The sequence below is a fragment of the Dromiciops gliroides genome, chromosome 3 (assembly GCF_019393635.1).
Source record: "Dromiciops gliroides isolate mDroGli1 chromosome 3, mDroGli1.pri, whole genome shotgun sequence".
In the NCBI taxonomy this organism is placed as follows: Eukaryota; Metazoa; Chordata; class Mammalia; order Microbiotheria; family Microbiotheriidae; genus Dromiciops; species Dromiciops gliroides.
The window spans coordinates 582,576,884-582,594,910 of record NC_057863.1 but is presented as its reverse complement, the minus strand read 5'-3'; the positions used below and the strand labels follow the sequence as shown (position 1 = coordinate 582,594,910).

The 18,027-nt window shown below is 37.0% G+C and overlaps 1 protein-coding gene and 1 pseudogene across 1 annotated transcript; one reads left to right on the top strand and one right to left on the bottom strand.

Moving 5' to 3' along the window:
* Nucleotides 1-4,800: 4,800 nt before the first annotated feature.
* On the bottom strand, nucleotides 4,801-5,492 carry LOC122748027 (annotated as a pseudogene).
* Nucleotides 5,493-15,583: 10,091 nt separating this feature from the next.
* On the top strand, nucleotides 15,584-16,534 carry LOC122748025 (olfactory receptor 51H1-like). The gene has a single exon (XM_043993764.1). The coding sequence runs from the start codon at nucleotides 15,584-15,586 to the stop codon at nucleotides 16,532-16,534; it is 951 nt and encodes a 316-aa protein (XP_043849699.1).
* Nucleotides 16,535-18,027: the final 1,493 nt, after the last annotated feature.

Sequence of the window (18,027 nt, the reverse complement as noted above, 5' to 3'; positions counted from 1 at the left end):
TATATGTATACGCATATATGCATTAATATCATGGATAATTTATCTAGATACGTACAAATATGTACATATAGAAAATGTACATGCATATATGTGCACATTAAGTTGTAGATGTACAATTTGAATGCCTTCTATATTCCTTTTTTCCATTAATAAACTACGAATTTGAATTACTGCTGATTCTGTGAATGGTTATTAAGTTTGGAGTCAAAAGACCTGCATTTGAATCTTGACTTTACTTCTTTTTTTAAAAATTTCTTGGCCAGCTAGGTGGCACAGTGGATAGAGCACCGGCCCTGGAATCAGGAGTACCTGAGTTCAAATCCGGCCTCAGACACTTAACACTTATTAGCTGTGTGACCCTGGGCAAGTCACTTAACCCCAATTGCCTCATTAAAAAAAAAGTTTTCTTCATTAGTCATGTTGTGAAAGAAGAATCAGAACACAAGGGAAAAACCTCAAAAAAGAAAAAAAAATGAAAAAGTATGGTTCAATCTGCAGTCAGAATCCACAGGGGTTTTTTTGATTGTTTTTCTGAATGTGGAGAACATTTTCCATCATGATTCTTGGATCATTGCACTGCTGAGAAGATCCAAGTCTATCACAGTTGATCATCACACAATGTTGCTGTTACTGTGTACAATGTTCTCCTGGTTCTACTCACTTCACGCAACATCAGTTCACTTAAGTCTTTCCAGCTTTTTCTGAAATATGCCTGCTCATCATTTCTTACAGTGCAATAGTATTTCGTTACATTTATATACCACAACTGGTTTAGCAATTCCCCAATTGATAGATATTCCTTCAATGTTCAATTCTTTGACACCACAAAGAGAGCTGCTATAAATAGTTTTGTACACGTGTGTCCTTTACCCTTTTCTATGATCTATTTGGGATACAGACCTAGTATTGGCATTACTGAGTTAAAGGGTATGTATGCACAGTCCCATAGCCCTTTGGGCATAGTTCCAAATTTCTTTCCAGAATGGTTGGATCAGTTCATAACTTCACCAACAATGCATTGGTGTTCCAATTTTTCCACAGCTTCTCCAACATCTATTATTTTCCTTTTTTTTGTCATATTACTGGCTTTACTTCTTATACCTTTAAACTTAAGCAAGTGATATGATCTCTACATTCCTTGATCTATAAAATAAAAATACAACTTTGTGATCTTTAAAATGCTTTGAGCTCTGTGTCCCATTGGCCAATGATCTGACTTGGGAACTCCTTCTTTTAAATTACATTAGGCGTGATGTCAACAATTATATATTTTACAGAGAAGATGTTGATGTGCATTGCTTGAGGAGGTTCCTCACCTAGGATATTTGACCAACTACAAAGATCAAGACTGGATAGAATTTTTCTACTTCCCCCAACACAGCAGAACCAGGAGCAAAGTATATGAAAGTATGACAGTAATTAGAAGGAAGATTATGGATTCCATATAAAGTAAAACTTCCTAACTATTACAATTGCTCTAAAGCGGAATGACTTGACTTAAGAGATAATGAAGTACTGATCACTGAAGGCAATCAAGTAGATACTGACTGTTTCCTTGATAAGAATTGGCCATGATTAGTTAACTAAATAGGTATAAGGCTAAGGAAGAGAGAAGTATCAAAGATAACTTTGAAGTTGAAAACCTCATTGACTTCAAGAATAGAAAGGGAAAGTTGGATTTTTAGGTTTTAGAGGAAACATGAAGGATTTAAAATCATCCTTATGCCCTAAAAAGATAAGCAGGAGTGAATTGGCAAATGTTTTTTTTTTTTTTTTTGCAGGGCAATGGGGTTTAAGTGACTTGCCCAGGGTCACATAGTTAGTAAGTGTCTGAGGCTGGGTTTGAACTCAGGTCCTCCTGAATCCAAGGCTAGTGCCTTATCCATTGCGCCACCTAGCTGCCCCCAATTGGCAAATGTTTAACAACCTTCTCTCCAAAAAAGTTGAATACACTTTTATATTTAATCTGCATTATTAAAGGTTTGTCTATCATTTTCTTAAGTCTAGACAATAAATAAAACAATATATCAAATTGTAATTTTATGGTTTGGGGATTTACAAGGTATAAGTGCTCACACTGAAAATTTAAAAATTGGCTTTTGAGAGTTTATTTGAGGTGGCTCCAGAATACCCCTTGAAAATGAAGGTGAAATATGCAGGCAGTAAATGGAAATAGTTGGCAGAAGTGGTTGAAGGATTGTTGATGTAGCCTGTCAGCATTTTAAGATCTCTAAATCTCTGAGCTAGGAACAAAGTAAGTAGATGACTGGATTTACCCAGTATTGAAAGTTAGCAGAGTAGGAATGACAGCTGATTGAGGAGGAAAGGACTTCAAGAATGGTGGAAGAGGAATTGAAATGTTTGAGGAGAAGGTAAGGATTAGGTACAAATTAAAGTGAGCCCAAAACAGGCTACTCTATGAAACCTTCCTCAGCTTTTCCAGTCTATTTGGATTTCATATTTTCTTATGTTTATAGGTTACATCCCCTAGAGGAATGTAAACTTCTTGAGATTGTTTTTCATTTTTGTCTTTGCATCCTCGTTTATGTCCTGAAATTCTATAGCATTTTTTGACTACACAATGCCATTCATAGAAACACTTCCACTCTGGATTGCTTGACTTGAACTACTCTGATGTTACTACCTTTTTTTCCCTAAGTAGGCTGTTAGAGGGGAGGCAGACAGAAGGGACACCTTCCCAGTTGCTTTTTAGACTAATATATTCTCTGAGGTCCTTCCCAGTTCTGAGATTCTATGTCTGAGAAGAGTCTTGTGGAACTCTCACTGTTATTTAAATAAATATTGGGGCATTGTAGACATTCACTGCTGGGATGATTAAAAGCATGAGAGACATAGTTTCTGGGTAATTTAATCATTTTATTAATAGGCCAGCAGATTATTAATAAAAGATGGTTTTATCACCAGGATAATACACTATGACCAGGTGGGATTTATACCACGAATCAGGGCTGGTTCAACATTAGTAAAACTATCAACATAATCAAGCACATCAATAACAAAATTTACCAAAATCAGATGATAATCTCAATAGATGCAGAAAAAGCTTTTGACAAAATACAGCACTCATTCCTAAGGCATAGGAATAAATGGAGCTTTCTTTAAAATTATAAGTAACTATTAGCAAAGATTACATGTAATGGGGATAAATGAGAGGCATTCCCAAGGGTGTAATAGGGATGTCCCTTATTAACTCTATTACTCAACAGTGAACTAGAAATGTTAGCTTTAGCAATAAGAGAAGAAAAAGGAATTGAAGGAATTAGTATACACAAGGAAGAAATAAAATCACTCTTTGCAGATGATATGATGGTATACTTAGAGAATCTTAAAGAATCAACTAAAAATTACTTGAAACAATTAATGACTTTAACAAAGTTGCAAGATATAAAATAAATCCACATGAATCATCAGCATTTCTATACATGACCAATAAACCTCAGCAGCAAGAAATAGAAACGGAAATTCCATTTAAAATAACTGTGAACAACAAAAGAATGGTCAGTGACTGTCTCTCTCAGACCAAAGATCCCATGGTGATGAGACACAAGGTTTTTATAACCTTGAAACTGTAAGAGGATGAAGGGGCCACAGTTTGAACCCTGAACAAGAAGATTATCTCTAGGCTTGGCCTATTAATTCAAAGAATGCCATCCTCTTCAATAGGGGGCTATCTGGGATGACCTGCCCTGAACAGACACTACCCTCCCACAATGGAGAAGCCTTCAGTTATCTAGATAAATGGATTTGTCTCCACCCAAGATTTCTTGTAATCTTGGATTGGGCCTGACTCACACATTAGATTCAATGTAATCTTACTTTCAAGGAGCTAGGTGTCAGTGAATAAAGCACTAGGTCCCTCCCCCAATATATAGGTTATAATTTTTTTTCACACTGCATGCCAGTAATGAAATAAAGTTGTTTTTTTTTAAGTTGATTTATATGCATCAGACCTCATTAGTAATTTTGCTCTTATTGAAGGGGTGACCTGAAATAGGTAGAGAAGGTGCCTGCTCAGAGTATCAGAGTATTAAGATCCATTGTAAAAAGCTTTGTTATAGGTCTCAATAATGAGGATCTTGGTTTCCTGCTGATCTGTCCTCCTATATGAAAAGAAAATATAAATCCATTCCCTTTATGCCTTCCTCCACCAAGCATATTCATTTTGGGTGATAATAATCTCTCTCTCTCTCTCTGTCTCTCTCTCTGTCTCTCTCTGTCTCTCTCTCTCACACACACACACACACACACACACACACACACACACACACACACACACACTCTCTTTAACACATTCCTTCCTAAAATCCATCTCTTCAAAATTTCTTGTTTCCTTCCAAGATCAATTCAGGTGCCAACTTGTACATAAGACTTTTCCAATCCTCCCAATACCTAAAGCCTAACCTTACCACTTACCTTGCATTTACTTTGTATATATGTTTATATGTGCATATGTTGTCTCACCCCCTAAAGATTGTAAGCTCATTGAGGGCAAGAAATGTTTTGTTTTGATTTTCTTTGTTTTTCTTTGTACCCCCAATGACTAACATAGTGGCTTGTTAGAATGAGAGACAAATTTCATCAAATGATATTTGATTGATTGGTTATTTGACTCCCACCATTCCCAGTAGAAATCATATTATAGCAAATGTGAGAAAAAGAATAAAAGCCTTTATTCTTAACAGTCATAATTTGTTCATAAGAACAGAATTATTTCTTCCCTTATCCTTAATACATATAATACTAACCATGTACAGTGATCTTTGTCCATGTAAATATATTTTAATCTTCCTTCAGATCTCCTTGGTCTTCATAGTATAGAATATGGATGGGGTTTACCACAGGGGGAACAAAGAGGTAGGCATTGGCCATGAGGGTATGAGTCAGAGGGTATAGATGCTTTCCAAAGTGATAAATATCAGAAACACCAATGAGTGGCACATAGAAGATGAGCACAGCACAGATATGGAAAGCACAGGCAATAGCCAACATTGTACATAGGAGAAATGCATAGGAAAGGAGGATAGAGAGTGAATCTGAACCTTTGGTGAAAATAACAACAATAAATCCATGAAGATTATCGACACAGGCACTGGCACAGGCAAGGCACATGACACCCTAGTGGAGACAAAAGAAATGTGATAGAACATTGGAATGGTAGAAGCAGAACCACTTGATGAGAAAAACAGGAAACACCACACAAGCAGCCTCTGTAAGGATAGCTGTCCCTCTTTTGCATACTGCACCACTGGTAAGGATGGTGCCATACCTTAATGGGTTCCATATGGCTACCACTCTGTCAAAGGCCATGGCCACCAGCGCTCCATACTCAATGGCTGATAAAGTGTGAATAAATATATCTGGAGCAGGTAAACATCAAAAGCAATAACTTTGTAGTCAAACCAGAAGATTTGGGTCAAGCCCAGGTCTGCCAGTGCCAACATGCACAGGAAATAATACATGGGGATATGCATGGACAATTCAGATTTGATGGTGCCATTGCCCTAGATGGCAATAACATAGTTGAAACCCACTGGGAGTACCAACCAATAATATTCTTTTTCTAGTCTAGTTTTTCTAGTCTAGGATTTCTGTCAGGACAAGGTGGAGGTGCTGGAAGTAGAAGTGATTGATGGATGCCATGGGAAGGGTTGCTAAAGAGGAAGCTCTTGGGCAGTTAGGTCGTACAATGGATAGAATCCCAGTCATCAGGAATACTCATGTTCTTGACTTCATATCTGATCTCAGATATTAACTATCTGTGTGACTCTGGACAAGTCACTTAACACTTTTTGCATCAATTTCCTCATAAGAAAAATTATCTGGAGAAGCAAATGATAAATAACTCCAATATCATTGCCAAGGAAACTCCAAAACTGGTTCACAAAGAATTGAACATGACCAAAAATAGTAAACAACAAAAACAAAGCTTTGAGTTAACTTCATTACCCTTGGGGAGATCTCTAACTTTAGAGACTGCATGAAATCCCAGCTCAGGCTTCAGCTAACTAGGGAGAGAGTACAGTGGCACAGTGGAAATCTGGCTCTAGATTAATAGGAGTTTGGTTCAAAATCCATTTCTGAAGTTAATTATCTGTGTGACCATAGAAGAACACTTAGTTTCCTTGTTCATCAGGTTTTTCATTTTTGGTAGTTGTCTCATAAAGCTCTTTACTGAAGATAAGGGTTTAGAAATGATGAGACAAGGAGGCAGAGCCAAGATGAAGGAGAAAAGACAATGACTTACCTGAGCTCTCCCCCAAACCCCTCCAAAAAACCTTAAATAATGTCATAAAGTAATTTATAGAGAAGAAGAACCCATGAAAGGATGGGGTGAAATAATTTTCAAGCCAAAGACAACTTTGAAGGTTGTCAGGAGAGGTCTGTCACACCTGGGTGAGAGTGGAGCACAGTCCAGCACATGGCATACCAGCACAGACCTGTCCTCAGCAAATCAGCAACAAGCTTTGGAAGCCTCTGAATAAACAGCAGCAGTAGCAGCTGCTTATAGACCTCTCAGCCCACAAACTTACAGTAAGGGGGTCAAAAAACTGGTCAGAGGGGGTTTACAGGGGTCTTTTTGCTAGCATTGAGATAGGACTCTGTTTCTTTGCCCATACTCAGTTTCAGGTCACAGTTTTAAGTGGCAGTCCTTGGATGAAAAGGAGCACTAGCACATCTAAGTTTGTGGCAACACTGGAGCAGGGACCCTAATCACAATTCCAGGATAGAAAATAGTGCTTATGGTCACTCACAGACAGGAGAGTAGCAAACACACCTCTCCTTAGATCATACCACCTTGGAAGAACTGAAAACTGACAGGTCCCTAGAAGTATCTATGAAAATAACTGCACAAAACTCCTGACACTTGTAACAGTGAGCCCTCCACCCTGGAAGCAGGGCCCTACTTTAGCAAACAGTTAAAAGTCAAGAAACAGACAGAAAATGAGCAAGTAACAGGAAAAAAAATCTGACCATAGAAAGTCACTATGGTGACAAGGAAAATCAAAATATATACTCAGAAGAGGGTCAAATTAAGAGCTAAGTATTATAAGCAGTTCCTTTGAATTACTTTTTTTCTGGAAAGAAAAAATAAAAACGGGGTCATGAGAATCAGACATGATTGAAACAACTAAGTAACAACAACAGTGGTTTTATTTGTTTGGTTTAGTTTTTGTGTGTGTGTGTGTGTGTGTGTGTGTGTGTGTGTGTGTGTGTCGGGGGGGGGGCAATGAGGTTTAAGTGACTTGCCCAGGGTCACACAGCTAGTAAGTGTCAAGTGTCTGTGGCCAGATTTTAACCCAGGTCCTCCTGAATTCAGGGCCAGTGCTTTATCCACTGCACCTCCTAGCTGCCCCCAACAACTGTGTTTTAAGGTTTAAAAAGCACCTTACACATATTTTCTTATGTGATCTACAAAATAGTCCCAGGAGGTAGGTGTTGTTATTGTCCCCATCATAGAAATGAAAAAAAACTAAGGCTAATAGAATTTGTGACTGGCACAGTGTTACCTAAATAAAAGGTATATGAATTCAAATTAGGCTAAAGATCATACTGACTCACCTTCTAGCTATTTATCCATTGTGTCAACTAAATTTCTTTAGTAGTGCTTAATGAACATTTTTCAGATTTCATTGACAAATATAAAATATATTTCATGTATCTAATTACATAAATATATAATTTATTGGATATAGAATAAATATGTAGAGGTAATATAAACATGTGCATTATATGTACTTAAAGTGAAAGGTATATAGGTTTTTGGATGAGAAAATACAAGATACAATGGAGAGAGAAGACTGGGGTATCGTGAATGGGTAAAGGCTATGAAGCTATTTTGAATTATCTGAGATTCCTTTAATGTTTCAGCATAAATATGAATCTTCCTTCCCATCTCCACCCCTCCCACATAAACCAGAAGGAGAAAATGCTGTAACGAAAGACCCATTTTGTTTGATTAGAATCTAGGGAATCATCTGGGCCTCCTGGAGACTTAGAGTGACCCATGAGGTTAAAAATGATAGCATAAGGGCTCAGGATCATCACCTTGGTAAAGGAAGAGGTGGAAATTGTAGCAGGAAAATAAAGGCAGGTAAGAATAACAGAAAAAAGCACAATATAGACTGATAAATCAGTAACATGGGGTATGGAAAGGGGATGATGAAGAAACACTTAGGAGTGTGAAACAAATTGAGTGGAGGAAGGATCCAGGAGGTTAGTAGCCTCAGGAGTAGACAATTGAGGTTGGTGAAAATACACATCATGATTTTATTTTCATTTAATTTTTCTTCTCTTTTTCTTTTTCTTTCTTTTTTCTATTTTCATTTTCAACCACAGACACACATACAAATACTATGGGCAACATAGAAGGAATAAGGAAGAAGGAGGGAAAGAGAAGGAATTAGAAGGCAAGGACAGGAAAAGTTTAAAATGGAATAAAAACAGGCATTAGCCTTTCAGTAAGCAAACATCTCAGCTTCTTAAAAAGCTGGCTATTTAGATTATGTGAAATTATTTTTCCTTGATATTTCAGTTCATGCTAATATAGTGAGAATTAGATTTGACATTGATTAGGTGTAGTAAGCAGACTATTCTCCTCTGGACATTGAATAACTACAAGGTAATGAACAATCAAATTGACACACAGATGGCTTTTGCCATTTTCTTCACCCTCAATGCCTTAGGAATTGGAATAAATAAACAAAAGTACAAGACTATGTTCTTATCCAGGTCAACAAATTCAATTCAAATCACTTTTAGAAATAAAATATTGACCATTCTGTGACTAGCACTCAAATAGTGGCTATAACTAATTGCATTTAATGGGTTAATGGCTCCTAAAAATCAGTTGTTAAAAAACAAACAAACAAAAAACAGCCCATCAGTTTGAGAACAAAAGTTGCCTCAAGGATACATTTTACTATCGTGCTTAATGGTTGATGAACTTAGCTCTAGCCAGTTCAGGGTTAATAAGTATAAAATATACACAAGTGGATGAGAGTAAACTGAACTAAAGACAAGTGATTTAAACCTTGGGAAGGATGGATAAGGAGAACCTAATGAAATAGTTATTTCTCTCCAAGGTGCTTTTCTCCTCTTCTAACTTCCATTCGCCCTTAACCAATTCTTTCTCCACAGATTACTTTCTCCTGTGATTTGCCAAGAAAATATCAGCCATTGTGTGTGTGCATGTGTATATGTGGATGAATCTCTGTGTGTGCATGTGTTTGTATGCAACAAAAATAACAGTAAAGAGAGTGGGAAGCAGGTAGAATGTTTAGATACATCCCTGGGCCAGCCAGATCCAGCCAGATCCAGCATCCCATGACTTCGCTTACAACAAGATAAAGGATTTTCATGCTTTATCAATACTACAGTGGAACCTCTCACTTCTTTAGGGCTCTAAAGTTGACTGAGCACTATTTTAATGGCATTCTGGGTAGGTAAGTGACTGAAGTATCATCTTCATTTTACAGAAAGGTGTCAAAGAGAAGTTCAATGACTTGTCCAAGATTACATATCTGGTCTAGGTCAGAGAGATGATTCAAAGTCATATCTTCTTATTCTGTGTCTAGATCTTTTTCCCTCAATCCATAATGCTAAGCTAATGATTCAGGCACAGAAACACAACTAGCATGGGTTGAATTAGACTTTTTTCCAAGGAACTGATTCATGGGTGTTAGCTTCTTTCTAAGTCTAACTTCAAGGCTCCCTTCTTGAAGGTCTGTCCTACTATGAAGCATAACCACACTCAGGGTGCACCACATGCAAGCCCCATTTATTATTCATTTTTGTATGTATATATGCATATCTCTATATATCTCTTTATATATATATATTTATATATATATATATATACATATATATATATATATTTTTTTTTGGTAAGGCAATTGGGGTTAAGTGACTTGCCCAGGGTCACACAGCTAGTAAGTGCTAAGTGTCTGAGGCTGGATTTGAACTCAGGTCCTCCCGAATCCAGGGCCAGTGCTCTATCCACTGCACTCCTTAGCTGCCCCTATCTATCTCTTTGAAAGGGAGGGGATGGAACATTGTACCTAACTGAATTTGTATGAAGTCCAATAACTCCCAGATTTGTCTCTACCTAGACATGCCTAGAAGTACACATCCATAGATTCAGAAGGCAGGTATGGGGCACACTGGATAAAGGGCCAGGCCTGAAGTCAGTAAGACTCATCTTGAGTTAAAATCTGGCCTCAAATACTTAATATCTATGTGACCCTGGGAAAGTCACTTGAGGCTATTTGCCTCAGTTCCTCATTTATAAAATGAGCTGGAGAAGGAAATGTCAAACCACTCCTGTATCTTTGCCAAGAAAACCCCTAAATGGTGTAAGGAAGAGTTAGACATGACTGAAAATACTGAACAACATATGTAGTTATAGATGAGTTGGAGAGTAGAGTCTGAGAGTGTCCTTAAAGACATAGTTGCATATCTGTAGGTATGAAAGTTTGTACATTTACTTGTGTTTTTCCCCAGTGCTTAGCCCAGTGATTGACACATAGTAAGCACTACCTAAAATGTTTTGTTTTGCTTTTCATTCATGCATTCATTCACTCATTTTTTTTGTAAGGCAATTGGGGTTAAGTGACTTGCCCAGGGTCACACAGCTAGTAAGTGTTAAATGTCTGAGCCTGGATTTGAACTCAGGTCCTCCTGACTCCAGGGCTGGTGCTCTATCCACTGCACCACCTTGCTGCCCCCATTCCCTAATTTTTGTATAGAATGTATCTATCTGGATGTTTTTGAGTTTGTATGGAAGAAACTGTGTGTCTATGGTCAAATTAATGACATAAGAACATAAATGTGCCCTTTCTCAACTTGGTCTTAGAGCCTGGGTCTCCCTCTGATCTACACCAGGTGAAATCTTATCCCTTCATCAAGGATCGGTTCAAATGCCACTCCCTCCATGATGTTTCATTGATTGCTCCCACTAAGAGTGATCTAGTCTTCTCAAAGGTTTTTGTACTTCAAATGCATGGTTCCACAGTAAAATGCATCATATATATTTGAATCTGTACCTCATCTCCACAATGAGAAATAAAACTCAAGGATGAAAAGTCAACTCTGTATCAATGAAATGTCACCAGTAGGAACAGAGCACCCAGATGTTGTACTGATTTAACAATAGTTTACATTCCTATGGGAAATGACAGTTGATGAAGTATTTTAATCACAACAATCCTGTGAGCCAAGTAATTCACTTTGTTGTTGTTTTTTGTGGTTGAAGTAATTCACTTTGACAAGAATCCATGAAGTATCCAATAAATATCAGGCACTGTGCCAAGTGTTATGGATTCAAAGACAAAATGAGAGAGTCCCTACAAGAAGCTTAGTTGTAAGATGGTGGAGAGGTAGAGTAACGTGTACATATAAATGAATATAAAATATATCCAAAACAATTGGTATGAGGAGGACATATGATGAATGCTTGTTGATAATAGAATAGGAAAAGATACAAAATAGTGGGACATGAACACTAGAAGAATCAGGATGATATGAATGGTTTTAAGGGAGTAGTATGAAGTTTTCATGGAAAGGAGTTTTATCCATGCCAGAATCTTCTGAACAAAGCCATATATTATTAGATTGTCAATATTAGATTCTGAATAGAGCCAGATAGTATATAGATACTTACTTGAAAGAATTGAAGATAATTATTTTTCTAATAAAATTGATGTTTCATTTTGAACTTAGCTAAATTTCTTCATGCATTTTCATCACAGAATGTTATTCCACACATCAAATAATATATATACATATATTTTTTTTTTAGTGAGGTAATTGGGGTTAAGTGACTTGCCCAGGGTTACACAGCTAGTAAGTGTTAAGTGTCTGAGGCTGGATTTGAACTCAGGTACTCCTGACTCCAGGGCCGGTGCTCTATCCACTGCGCCACCTAGTTGCCCTTTTTTTTCATCAAATAATATTTTAAAGAAAAATGAGAAAAGTTAATCAATAAAATGCATCCTACAAATCTGAAAATCTATGAAATTCTATGAACCTTCTATGTCTGAAAAGGAAATGAGCTGTGTCTATTAGTATCTTTTCTTGAGCTCTAGGCTTATTTTTTTTTTTAATTTTGCAACAGAGACTTTCAAGTTTTGAGGGACTTATTTATGTTGTTGTGATCATTGTGTATATTGTCTTAGTGCTCCTTATTACTTAGAAAATATATAATATGATTTTTATTATCAGTCACAGCAGAACATATAGATAGGGTAAGCCAAAAGGCTAGATGTCCAGTACCTCTTTCTGCCTTATTTATGACCAAATTAGATGTGGTGGATTACTAGGGTCAGGCTGATAATAGAGGTGTTTCATCCAGGTAAGTTTTACCTTATTTTAAATATTGAATAGATTCCCTCCCCAGATAACACAGGAAGGTCGTTCCTTCCCTTCTTGGATTGGTGAACAACACGGTGTGAGATGGGTGGCAGAATACATATCCAGTTTCTGGTCATTTAATGAAGATGGGGGTTAGCAGAGTGCTGGAATAATGTAAGTAATATTATTCCCATTTTATTGATGGGAAATTTGAGACCAAAGAAGTGAAGCTAATTGTAACGGTAGCAAGATTAGAGTCAGCATATTTCATTGTTCTTAATAGCACTATGTAGTTCTTTCCATTTACAAAAGCTAGCTGTAGTGTGACCTACCTATATAAAAACAAACCAGTTTCCACATATGAGAAACAATATTTATAGATGAATAACTGTGTACTTAAGTAAACACACACAAATGCCTGGAAATGAACAAATATTTGATTATTTATATAAATTACCATATGAAAATATATGTGCATTGAATATTTTTGTCTTACATCATGTGCTTATATGATTAGGAAAGTTTCATGATTACAAAGAAAGTGTGTATATATTTGTAGAGGGTGGATTTAAAGGGCAATGATGATTTGAGAAAGTATTATCCCAGTTTGAACACTGCTAATTTCTTTTCTTTTTCTTGGTGGAGCAAAGAGGGTTAAGTGACTTGTCCAGGGTCACACAGTAGTAAGTGTCAAGTGTCTGAGGCTGGATTTGAACTCAGGTCCTCCTGAATTCAGGGACAGTGCTTTATCCACTGTGCCTCCTAGCTGCCCCCATGAACACTTCTAAATTGCTAGGAGTTTTCTCTATTGCTTTTGCCACTTCTCTACCAACATTTAAAATGCAAAAACTGAACTTGGAAATCAGTGTCCCACAGACTAAAAATTTTAAGTCCTTGTGTTTGGATTCCAAGTGCAATTTAACACCTTTCCCCCTTTATTTTGTCTTAATAGCATTTATAGGATAAAACAAGCATTTCCATAACAAAATACAATAAAAAGATGATTGCATATGAAACTGCAAATCTACCATGCACAACTTGCTACTGCTTTGAAATATACAACAAAATTATCATTTTTTTTCCTTTTTTCTTCCTTCCTCTCCCCCATCCCAGAAATGACTATAAATAGGTATACTTAAGAAAAATTGTTCTATAAATACTTTTATTTATGAGTTTTTTTCTCTAGGTGCAGATAGCATCTTTCTTCATATGTCCTTGATAATTAATTTGAGTATAACAGTCAAAATAACTTATTTTTCGAAGTTATTCTTTTTTTTTTTTTAGTGAGGCAATTGGGGTTAAGTGACTTGCCCAGGGTCACACAGCTAGTAAGTGTTAAGTGTCTGAGGTTGGATTTGAACTCAGGTACTCCTGACTCCAGGGCCAGTGCTCTATCCACTGTGCCACCTAGTTGCACTTTCAAAGTGATTCTTAATACAATATTGTGGTTACTTTATACAATGTTTTCTTGGTTCTGCTCATTTTGTTCTTTATTATTTCATGCAAGTCTTTCCATGTTTTTCTAAAGATCATCTAGTTCTTTATTTCTTGCACCACAGTAGTATTCCATCACTATAGCATACCACAACTTGTTTAGCTATTCCCCAATTGATGGGCATCCCGGAAATTTCCAGTTCCTTCTGACCACAAAGAGACCTACTGTACGCATTTTAGAATATATAGGTTTGGGGCAGCTAGGTGGCACAGTGGATAGAGCACTGGCCCTGGATTCAGGAGGACCTGAGTTCAAATCCAGCCTCAGACACTTGACACTTACTAGCTGTGTGACCCTGAGCAAGTCACTTAACCCCAATTGCCTCACCAAAAAAAAAAAAAAAAAAAAAGAACATATTGATTCTATTCCTTTTCCCCTAATCATCTTTGGAAATAGACCAAGTAGTGGTATTGCTAGATAAAAGGATATAGGTAGTTTAATAACTCTGGGCATAATTCCAGATTGTTCTCCAAAATGATTGAATCCATTTATAATTCCACAAAAATGAATTAATGTCTCAATTTTTCCATATCCTCTAGAATATTTGGCACTTTCCATTTCTATCATTTTAGTCAATGTAGTAGGTGTAAAATGCTATCTCATGGTTGTTTTTATTTGTATTTCTCTAATCAGTAAGGATTTAGAGCATTTTTTCACATGATTATAAATTGTTTTGATTTCATGATTTGAAAACTGCCTTTTCATATACATTGACTATGTATCATTTGGGGGAAGCCTCATACACTTATAGATTTGACAAAATTTTTTACATATTTTAGTTATGAGACCTTTATCTGAGAAACGGTCTATATTTTCCCCAATTCTCTGCTTTTCTTCTGATCTTACCTACGTTTGTTTTATTTGTAGAAAATCTTTTTAAATTTAATATAATCAAAATTATCCATTTTACACTTAACTTTGCTCTCCATATGTTGATTATCCATAAATTGTTTGCATACCCACAAGTCTGATAAGAAATATGTTCCGTGTTCTAATTTTCTTGTAAAATCTCTTTATTTAAGCCATGTATCCATTTTGACCTTATCTTGGTAAATGGTATAAGATATTGGTCTATGCCTACTCTCTGCCATATTGCTTTCCAGTTTTCTGAACAATTTTTACCAAATAATGTATTCCTATTGGATATTAATACTTTTTTGGGGGGGCAGGGCAATGAGGGTTAAGTGACTTGCCCAGTGTCACAAAGCTAGTAAATGTCAAGTGTCTGAGACTGGATTTGTACTCAGGTCCTCCTGAATCCAGGGCCAGTGCTTTATCCACTGCACCCCCTAGCTGTCCTTTGGTTATTAATTCTTTTTTTTTTTTTTGGTGAGGCAATTGAGGTTAAATGACTTGCCCAGGGTCACACAGCAAGTAAGTGTTAAGTGTCTGAGGTCGGTTTTGAACTCAGGTACTCCTTACTCCAGGGCTGGTGCTCTATCCACTGTTCCACCTAGCTGCCCCTGGTTATTAATTCTTAAGGAAACTGCTTTTCTATTTATATTCTCACTTTTTTCAGACAAACTAAAAACCAATAAAGGCGGTAGCCATACTTAAGATTCCCAAGGAGTTAAGGGGTAAAGTCAGGGTGAAAAATACTTTTTCTTTGTCCCCTTGTGCCCTGATTTAATTGTGACTTTCTACCTACCTAATGAGAGGATGTTCTTTTACTCCAGGAGCTCTCTCTCTCAAGCAGAAAAACCTTCTGCTCTTGATACCATGATTACCCTGAATGGCTCTCATATAAATCATCACAGTTTTCTGCTGACGGGTATACCAGGAATGCCAGAGAAGAACTCCTGGATGGCATTCCCACTGGGGCTCCTCTACACTCTCACTCTTCTTGGCAATGGTACCATCTTATCCATTATCAAGATGGATAGCAGCCTCCATGAGCCCATGTACTATTTCCTCTCTATCTTGGCACTGACTGATGTGGGTCTCTGTGTGTCCACCCTGCCTACTATGCTTAGCATTTTCTGGTTCAATGCTGCTGAAATTCCTTTTGATAACTGTGTCACTCAGATGTTCTTCATACATGTATTTGGAATCATGGAATCTGGAGTGCTGGTGTCCATGGCCTTTGATCGCTTTGTGGCCATCCGAGATCCACTGCATTATGCTTCCATCCTCACCTCTGAGGTCATTGGCAAGATTGGAGTAGCTGTCCTTGCCCGTGCCATCTGTGTGGTCTTCCCTGTGCCCTTTCTTATTAAGCGACTGCCTTTCTGCCACTCTAATGTCCTCTCCCACTCTTACTGCCTCCACCAGGATATCATGCGGCTTGCCTGTGCTAGTACACGTGTCAATAGTCTTTATGGCCTTATCGTTGTCATTTTTACTTTGGGGCTGGATGTCCTTATCATTCTCTTTTCCTATGTGCTCATCTTGAAGACTGTGCTGGGCATTGCCTCATGGTCTGAGCGGCTCAAGGCCTTCAATACCTGCCTTTCTCACATCTGTGCTTTGTTGCTTTTATACATACCCTTCATTGGTGCCACCATGATCCATCGCTTTGGGAAGCACCTTTCACCCATTGTCCACACACTGATGGCCAATGTGTATCTGTTACTGCCGCCTGTTCTTAACCCCATCATCTACAGTATAAAGACTAAGCAGATACGTAAGAGGATAGTCCAAGTGTTCTTTAGGAAAAATGACAGGGCTTAGTGGATGCTTGGACTGGGAGGGAGCTAAGTGATAGACACTAAGTAGGGTGTGCAAAGGGGGTAGTAAGGAAAGCAATAAACTTTTATATCATGCCTACTATCTACCAGCCATGACACTAGCTGCTTTACAAATATCTCAGATGATCCTCAAAGCATCCCTACAATGTGGCTGCTGTTATGATATCCATTTTACAGTTGAGGAAAATAAGACAAATGGAGGCTAAGTGACTAGCCTAAGATCACAAAGCTAGTAAGAGTCTAAGGCCAGATTTTAATTCAAGTCTTTCTGACTCCAGGCTAAGTACTCCATCCACTGTGCCACCTATTTACCCAAAGCTGTTTCTACTAAATTATACAGAAACTACAGGATTATCTTGACAATTGGGGGAAACTGAACACATAGATTGCATTATATTTCATCCTGATATCATAGCATTTACATATCATTTCATGGTTATAAATATCTTTCACATACTTTGTTCCATGTAATTTCCATAGATTTGTAGATTCCTGTAGTTGAAAGGATTGTTATCTAGTTATCTGGGTAAACTAAGGCCAAAGCATTAATCCTGTTAATAATAAGACTGATAGGGGCAGCTAGATGGCACAGTGGTTAAAGCACCAGCCCTGGATTCAGGAGGAACTGAGTTCAAATCCAGCTTCAGACACTTGACACTTTCTAGCTGTGTGACCCTGGGCTAGTCACTTAACTCTCATTGCCTCACAAAAAAACAAAACAAAACAAAAAATAAACAAACAAACAATAAGCCTGAAAAGTTAATCCAGTCTGTGCTTGAAGACCTCCAATAACCCTGTGAAGTAGACTGAATAAGAATTATTTTTCTAATTTTATAAATGAAAAATTGAGAAAGTGAGAAGTTAACTCCCAGTTATTGGAAAAGTTGGAATTTTTATAAATATGACCTCATTAATATATACAACATACTTATATATCCCATATTGAAATGTTCCAATGAATTGATTTTTCAATTGAAAGTAGTGTATGTGTATATATAGACACATATATGCACATATATGTGTGTGAATGTATATATCAATCTATATGCATATACATGTTTATACAAGTGTAATATGTATCATAGCTGTATATATGTGAATGTATACGAATATGTACATATATGTAATCCACATGATAACATATATGTACACTAAGTTGTGAACAAATGTCATGAGTACCTTCTAAATTATTTGTTGAATTAATAAACTCTATGAATTATTTTTATTCTTACTGATGCAAGGGAATGCTTAATCAATTTGGAGTAAGTTTAAAAAAAAACCCGTGTTTGAATCTTAACTTTGCTTCCTATACCTTATTTTACCTCAGGCAAGTCACTTTAACCCTATATTCCCTTGTCTATAAACTTTTTGAAAAACACACATTTAGCTAGATGATCTCTAAAAGGTTTCTAGCTCTGAATCTCATGGACCAATTATCTGACTTGTGAACTTATTATAAATTACATTAGGCATGAG